This window comes from Carlito syrichta, unplaced genomic scaffold, assembly GCF_000164805.1.
Source record: "Carlito syrichta isolate Samal-C Ts95f unplaced genomic scaffold, Tarsius_syrichta-2.0.1 Scaffold316362, whole genome shotgun sequence".
NCBI classification, from domain to species: Eukaryota; Metazoa; Chordata; class Mammalia; order Primates; family Tarsiidae; genus Carlito; species Carlito syrichta.
Window position 1 is genome coordinate 1,545,935 of NW_007260458.1, and position 8,986 is coordinate 1,554,920.

The 8,986-nt window shown below is 36.1% G+C and overlaps 1 protein-coding gene across 1 annotated transcript in view; it reads right to left on the reverse strand.

Annotated features, from left to right (window-relative positions):
* Positions 1 to 8,986, reverse strand: part of ANO6 (anoctamin 6) — a 137,073-nt gene that overhangs the window by 52,300 nt on the left and 75,787 nt on the right. The window contains exon 9 of the mRNA XM_008074185.2: positions 4,766 to 4,871. Coding sequence (XP_008072376.2) covers positions 4,766 to 4,871 — 106 coding nt within the window. The remainder of the gene's footprint in view (positions 1 to 4,765; positions 4,872 to 8,986) is intronic.

The window sequence follows — 8,986 nt, forward strand, 5'->3', positions numbered from 1 at the left end:
ACTGGAATAACTTTGCTTTTGCTAACATTATAATGGGTACAAAGATCAATAAATGATAAAGTATGAGGGGGGGCCCCCAAAAAAACAAGAATTATTTTTTGGGGGGCAGGCCCCTTGTACCACAGGCTTCGTCTGCTAGGTAAGTGTTCTAGGGACCCACTGGCATCAGTGTACTAGCTAGCATTGTTGTGAGGCTGTGTTTGGCTTTAGTGAATTTTTTTTTAGTCTTTCAATGTGTTGTGTTTGCCCATTTCATAATGGGTGATTTACGAGTACACCTGCCCACACAGAGCTGAATGTTGAGCAGTTTTTGACCAAAAATGACATGGACCCTATGCCCTACCCTTCCTATTCACCCAACCTTGCCCCAAGCAACTTTTAATTTTTGTTTCCCCAGATGAAAAAAGTCCTCAAGGGGAAATGTTTGCCACTGTGGAAGAAGTGAAACAAAAAAACAGCAGAAGCTCTAAAAGGTATCAAAGGTGACGAGTTCAAAAAACTGTTTTGAGCAGTGGAAAAAGCCTCTTAATAGATGTATTGTATGAAATGGAGAGTACTTTGAAGGTGACTGACGTTTAAACAGTAAGAATAAATACACAATTTTCTATAAATAAATTCTGAGTTTTTTTGGGTCTCCATTGTATCTAGCCAAAGAAGGTTTCTATTCACTAGTTCTGGTAAGTTTTATCTCCTTGCTAGGATATACAAGTAGCCTATCTCCCTGTATGATTCCCTGGAAAATCTTTCGATTAGTTACTAATTTTTCAATAGTGAACAATTTTATGTTTCCTAAAAAAAAAAATCTATAATGACAATGGAAAAAGTGGCAAGCATATTTTAACTATTTTATGATAGATCATATGAATAGTAAAGACAGGGACTGGGTAGAAAAAGAAGCTATAGGTGGGGAAAAAAAACTTTTCAAGTTCTAAAGAAAATCCAAAACTACTTCTAAGTAAGAAGTCTACTTTGCTTTAGTAATTCTGGGGATTCCCCTTTACACTCATGTAAAGTGGGTAAACTTTCACCTACATACAAACATTAGCTATACTGTTTCATAAAAGAACACCCACATTGCCAGTTTCTCTTCCATCTGGTTTCCAAAGCATATAGATGCTCCCTCAGGCAACCACATTGATTTTGATCAGAAAGAGTGTACATCCCAAGTCGTCTGTCACCCAATTATTCTTCACAAAAATCCAGCTCAGGCAGAAGAGAGTTAATAAACGCATGACTGCTCTGGGGAACAACATTCTCCATCTATTTCTTTAGTCTGGGGATTCCACAGACCACATATTTCAAACTTTTAGCGTTGATTCTTATGAAATCATCCTCTCCAAGTTTTCTTTTAATGGTATGCCATATCATTTGGTAGAAATTATTATAACCAGCTTGGGCAACAATGAGACCATGTCTCTGCCAAAAAAAAATTGTTGCTGGGCGTGGTGATGCATGCCTCTAGTTCCAGCTACCAGGAAGTCGAGGCTGCAGTGAGCTGTGACTACGCCTCTGCGCTTCAGCCCTGGTGAAAGAGTGAGACCCTGACCCAAGGGGGAAAAAATTATTTTAAGAAAAGTTCCACAAAAAACAATTCTGCCATTTTGTAATGCTACTTATTATTGAAGACTCTGTCCAACGCCACTTCCGTTTTAGCAATCAATGTAAGTGTCTCTCTATTTGATACCATCTTGATTGCCCTGACTTCTACCCACTCAACCCACAAAGAATTATCATCTGTGAATTCCTAGCTCTATTCTTTTGAGAAAAAGTCAATGAAAACACGTATGTCAACGCTGGAGAAAAAAACAAAACAAAACAAAAAACCGGGAGCATCAAGAAAAAGCAAGTTTACTGCCAACACCAAGATCACCCCAGCTGCCTAGCTCCAGGTGAGGGACGTGCCTTGAACTCCTATGAGAAGAACTTAGGCCTGGATGAAGTTAGCACTCTTGCCACATGTGTGAGAAGCAAGGGATGAGAAAGAACAAGATGGCTGGCTTCTTTGCTCTGTGTTCCATGAACTACATGGAAGCAGAAAGTAGAGAAGAAAATAAGCAAGCAGCTTTCTTGGTAAGAAGCCTAGCTTAGCATGTTTGGCAGGATTGCACAGAGAGGGCAAGCCAGCCGTGTCCAAAGCTGCCAGAGTTAGAATACTGCTTTAGTCACATGGAGCAGGAAAGAAACAAGAGTTGCATATGTAAGCATAGCGGTTTTTTGTGTTTTTTTGAGTTGGGGGTCTCACTCTGACCCCCAGCCTGGAGTGCAGGGGCATAATTACAGCTTACCATGGCCTTGACTTTCTGGGCTCAGGGTGATTCTGCCAGCTCAGCCTCCTGAGTAGCTGGGACTACAGGCATGTGCCACAACACCTGGCTAATTTTTTCTTTTTTTTGTAGAGACGAGGTCTTGCTATGTTGCCTAGGTTGGACTTGAACTTCTGGGCTCAAGCTATCCTCCTGCCTTGGCCTCTCAAGTGCTGGGATTACAGACGTGAGTCATGCCCGGTTTGATTTTAAGCAGAGAAACCAATACGAATCTTGTTCCATTTGTTATAATAGTGTTGTTTCTATGATCAAAATATTAAAATTTATAATGTTTCCCTTTTATCTTGCTAGCTAAAAAACCAGGAACCTTATTCAGTTCTCAATCACAGAACACTATCAATCCCTATTATTTGCATAACTGTTTCTTTATTTCCCTGGTCCTGATTTTATATTTCTAATTCATTAACTCTTTTAGCATACATATACATTAGTGAGTACTCTTATCTCTTTCCAAAAGAAAGAGGTAGAAATGAATATATCAATAGATAAGTGTATAAGAAACAACTAAATTAACCAACAAACAAAAGCTAGAAAAGTTTTTCAAACTTTTTCCCCCCATTTCATCACTTTATTCATATTCTTTTATGTTTTCTTGCCTTTGTAAATCACACTGACAAGACCCAAGGGATCCTTCAAGAAACTGGAATAGAATCAAACATTCAATTTTTTTCTCCAAAATAATGAAGGAAAAAAAAAAAAGCTCACAGGGGCATGTTTGAAAGTCATGTTCTTAAGGATGGGCAGGTGGATCAGAAGAAATGAGGGAAGAGATGGGGATGGGGGAGCATGAGGGAGAAAACTTAAGGATAATGGAATTTCCTCTTGTACTTTTGTGGAATATAATTTGCCTCTTGCATTATCATTGGCATTCGCCTTAAATCCAATGCCTTAGGATGCAAGCTAACTAGTGACCTTTAACTTATGAGTCAAATCTCTGGAAACAGCTTCCCTCTTACTAACTTCAAGTCTTTTACTCTGTGTGATCTACATCAGACATTTATAATTTAGAATTTTTATTGGTTTGGGGAGGAAGGGAATGAAATCTATTTTAATTCCGAAATTAAATATAAAAATCCATGTGATGACAATATTCTGTAATCAGCTTAACTAAGTGGTGGAACAATTTTTCTAACACAGCTGGATTTGAGAGGGAAGTACCTGGTACCACCATCAGGTGGTGAAGAATCTGATAATAGCAAGAAAGGCAGATTTGTTATAAATTTCTGGCTCTGCCAGTTACTAGCAGTTGACCTTGAGCAGATATCTGACCTCTTAGATCCTAAGTATTTTTATCTGTGAAATGGAGATAATGCCTGTTCTGCCTATCTCACAGGGTTATTGTGTTTGTCCAAAGTGATAAATACAAGAACTTGGCAAAACATAAAATATAAAGTGGTGTTTATAATGGCAATACGTTCAGTTAAAATCAGACTGACACAGAGTAGATCAGAATGTTCTAGGGTCATTAAAGATCCCTAAACTCTCATGGTAGAACAAGGGGATAGAGAGGAAGATCACAACGGGGGTAAGTGTAGATCAAAGTTGCCAGGAAGACATTCTCACATAAGCGGGCCATCTTTCTTCCTGTCTGGAGTTTCTAGCTGCCTGCTTTCAGTAAGCATCCTCCATTCTCAATTTTTGTGCTAAACCTTCTAGATTTTAAGAAGTCTTAGAGCTCAAGATCATAAGGATGCATAAGGAGAGCCAGATGTGTTTTAGGGGACTGTTTTGAGACAAATACCTTTTATCACTTATATACAAAACCTTTTTATGCATGTTTGTGGTCTAAAGCTGACGAGCAGGGTCTTCAAAAATACAACCATAGTAACAACACACTTTGAAAGAGGGAAAACACAAATTTAAATTTCAGGTTTCTACTCACTTGAATTTAAAAAAAAAATTTATGTAAGTTGAATATCCAAAATTTGAAATGCTCCAAAATCCAAAACCTTTTGAGCACCAATATCATGTTCAATGGAAACATTTCAGATTTTGGATTTTTGGATTAGATATGCTCAGTCACTAAATGTAATGCAAACATCCTCGAATCTGAAAAAATCCAAAACACGTATTCTTTATTTCAGATAAGGAATACTGCTACAATCTGTAACAGTAAATCTACTTAAAAGTATCCATAAAATAAACTGAATTTGAGATTTCTGTTTTGATTACTTGAAGTACTCAAATAGTTTAGACTTCACCATTTCTTCACCTACCTTCTGTGAGGTTTTAGATAAAGCTTATTAATTGCAATTTATTATATGTAATAGAGGAATAAAAGTCATGGCATATTACTGTCTAGAATGTTAGGAAATTTAGTTGAAAAATACCTTTCTGAATTCCTTAGAATAAAAAACGATATAATTTATATCTAATACCTAAATTAATATTAGAGGAAGTGTCTTTCATTATGTGTAAATATTTGGAATAACACAAATTACCTTTGATGACTCACAAGTAATATTGAGTTTCCAGAATGGACAAAGCCTATCACATTGAGGACACATTATAATCTTGCCACCAATATCAGGATGACAAACTTCTTTGCTAAAAAGAAAAAAGGAGAGAAAGAAATAAAGCTTAATTTAAAAAAATTTAATTAATTTAATGCAGCATGATAAAACCCAATATCAATTCATGATAATAAACAAAACTAATCTTATCAAATTAGGAACAGACGTGACCTTCATTAACGTGATAAAGGCTTGCTACATAAAAGCCATAAAAACTCATACTTAACGGTAAAATGCTGAAAGTATTTCTTTTAAATCAGGAATAAAACAAAGGGTCCCACTACCACCACTTCTTTTTAGTTGGCGATCTCTACCATCATATTAAGTCAAGAAAAATAAAGCCATGAGACTTGGCTAGGAAGAAAGAAAAGTGTTATTACCAACAGATTACGTAATTGCCTATGTAAATGACTTAGCAGAACCTAAAGATAAATTATCATAATTAAGTTTAATAAAGTGCAGTGGCCGAGTGCAGTGGCTCAAGCCTGTAATCCCAGCACTTTGGGAGGCCGAGGCAAGAGGACTGCCTAAGCTCAGGGGTTCGAGACTAGCCTGAGCAACTTGGTGAGACCTCGTCTCTACAATAAATCAAAAAATAAGCCGGACGTAGTAACATGCGTCTGTAGTTCCAGCTACATGGAAGGCTGAGGCGGAGGGATTGTCTGAGCCCAGCAGGTTGAGGCTGCAATGACCATGAGCATGCCATTGCACTCTAGTCTGGGTGACAAAATGAGACTCCAACTCAAAAAATAAAATAAAAAATAAAGTTTTCTGGCTACAAAATCAATATAAAAAAATACACACAGGGTCCCAAGATGGAACTGTGCAATAATTAGGAAATAATTTTTTAAAAATTACATTCAACAGCATTTCATTCTATTCAATACAATTCAGTGGTAAGAATGATATTGAACGGTGAATGGTACCATTCAATGCCATTTCAAAAGCTTAAAAAATATAAAGTATCTAGGAATAAATCTAATTCAAAATCTATTAAGATTTATATGAAGATTATATGAAGAAAATTATAGAATTTTTCTGAAAGACAGTGAGGAAGACCTCCACTATCACATTTATAATTTGGAAGAATGAATGTATCAAGATCAGAACAGTTAAAACACTTCTGAAGAACAAGACATTATGGCATAAGTTAAGAAAAACTGATGAACAGAAAAAAAGTGTGTAGAAACAGACTGCTTCCTATACAAAAACTGACTTATGATCGAGCTGGCTGAGCAAATTCATAAGGTAAGAACTGACAATTCATGAAATAGAACTGGAACATCAAGATTTCCATATGGAAAAACACAAAACTGAGCCCCTAATCATAACATATATTAAATCAATGCCAGGTGGAAAATAAGAATGCTGATAGTATCAACTTATGAGAAAAAACATCTATATAACCTCAGAGTGAGGAGAATTTCATAAATGAGAAACCAAAAAGTGTAAACCATAAAGAAAAATACCAACACGTTCAAGATGTTTTAAAAGTGAGAATGTCACTAAAAGATAACATTAAAAGGAGAAAAAAATTAGCCACAAATTGGCAAAAGTTTTGCCAACACATTAAAAAAAGGATTATTTGCCAGTTATTTAAAGCACTCCTACAAATGCATATACAAAAACAAGGCAACGAGGTTGCACACTGCTCCCTCTGGGGGAAGTCATTCAGATAGACTTGTATGTGATTGGGACCGGAGTTGTGCAGTTAGGTGGCCTTGCAAGTAACTCAGTAAAAATAAATGGGCATGGGAAGCATTTCTGCAATAGCTGAGTAGCGATCTCAGAGGACATGCTCCTCCATAAAAGCAATAAGAACACTAACAAAAACTGTCAAAATCAACCTGTGCAGAACCCTGGAAATTAACCAAATGCTTACAGTGATCTGAGGAGCATTTATTTGAGAAAAATTGACTAACTCTCTATAAGAATAGTGAGTTTTGTGGCATTTTAACTTGATCTATTTCCATCCTTTCTCCCTCACTTTATGGTAGCCTTACAAACTAACACCCTTACAACCATGGTAGCTGTGAGAAATAGCAGCCTAGCGGCCACTGAAAAAAACAAAAATAGTTTGAAGTTACCCCAAAACTCCATACTCAGAAATTTCTATGAGACCTAACAGCTCCTTGGAAAAGCTCCAAGCTCAGGATTTGTCATTTTTTTACCTTATACTCAGAGCTCATACTGTGCAAACAGTCCTGTTGCCAAAGTGACTGTTGAAAGCAACAGGCAGGAATTATTTAATATTGTAGCTGCCTGAGGCAGTGATATCAACAGAGGTTAACAAAAGGTTAACCAAAAAACTTAAAAGGAAAAATTAGGAAATGAGATGTCTACAAGCGGATTTTAAAAGCTCCAATATATTCTTGAGACTGCAGAAGGCCATGTGCATGTGTAGGACAGTACATAAGGCAGGGAAAGACCTGAGAAAACCTTAATCCTTTACCTCTGGCTGACCTCGAGTTTCTGCATAAGCAAGATGGAAAGGCTAAGGAAGAGCTGAAAATCGATTGCTGGAGTATTAAACATTCCCCTACACACACTCACACAGAGCCACTCAGCAAAGGCAGAGAAACAACTACTGGTACTAGGCATTTAATGAAATCACTAGCTGATCCAATCATTTGCTAACAACTAAACTTACAGAACACATACTTCAGTGGTCACACATAACAAAGAATACAGACTTTACAGAATTAGTTTGGAAAAGTAACTGAAGAAACAAGTAGCAGCCATGGCAGTGACAATAACAACAAACAGAAGCAATGACAAACCCTGGAGAGGGGAAAGATCTAATTTCCAGATTTGCTACATTCTAATATTTAAAATGCCCAGTTCTCAACATAAAATCACAAGACACACCAACAGAAAAATATGGCCTTAACAGTCATCAAAAACTGTTCCTGAGGACACCTAGATATTGTACTTATTAGACAAAGACTTTAAATTAGCAATTATACATATTTCAAGAACTAAAAGAAACCATGTCTAAAGAATTAAAGATGTGAATAATGTTTCAATAGAGAATATCGATAATGAGATGGGAATTATTAAAAAGAACCAATTAGAAATGCTAGAGGATCAGAGTACAATAACTAAAATGAAAAAATTGACTAGAGGGGCTCCACTGCAGATATGAAATGACAGAAGAAAGGATCAGCAAACTAAAAGCTAGACTGATTAAGATTATCCAGTTTAGAAATAGAAAGAAAAAGGAATGAAGAAAAATGAACTCAAGTCTCAGAGATTAGTGAAAAGAATCATAAGGAAATAAAAAGAATAATTATATACCAACATATTAGATTACCTAATGAAATGGGTAAATCCCTAGAAAGTTATAAACTACTAAAGCTAATTCGAGAAAAAATAGGAAACCTAAATAGACCTATAACAAGAGATTGAACTAGTAGAAAAAAAAATCTTGCAAAGAAAAGCCCAGGCTCAGTGGCTTCACTGGTAAATTCTATCAACCAATTAAAGAAGAATTAGCACTAATGCTTCATAAAATCTTACAAAACTACAGAGAACACTTCTCAATTCACTCTACAAAACGAGTATTACATTGATAACAAAACCAGACAAAGACAACAAAGAAAACTATAGACTCATACCTCTTATGAATAGAGATAAAAATCCTCAAGAAAATACTAGTGAACTAAAATCAGCAACATATAAAAAGTATCATACACTATGATCAAGTAGTGTGTTCAGTAATGTAAAGATGATACAACATACAAAAAAAAATCAATCCATGTAATAATACCATATTAATGGAATGATGGACAAAAATCACACATAAGATAATGACAATAGACATAGAAAGAGCATATGGCAAAAATCCAATATCCTTTCAAGATTAAAACAAAACAAAACAAAACAAAACTAGAAAACTAGGAATAGAACTTTCCCAACTTGAGAAAAAGCATTACTAAAAAACTCACAGTTGGGCAACCCTCTCGGGTCCCCCCCACCCCAACTGTGGGAGCTTTTCTGTCCTCTTAATAAATCCTGCTTTCTCACTTAAAAAAAAAAAAAAAGAACCTCACAGTCAATATTACACCTAATGGTGAAAGACAAGATCAGCATTATATTGGAGGTTCAAGCAACTAGGCAGGAAAGGAAAGGAAAGGAAAGGAGAGGGGA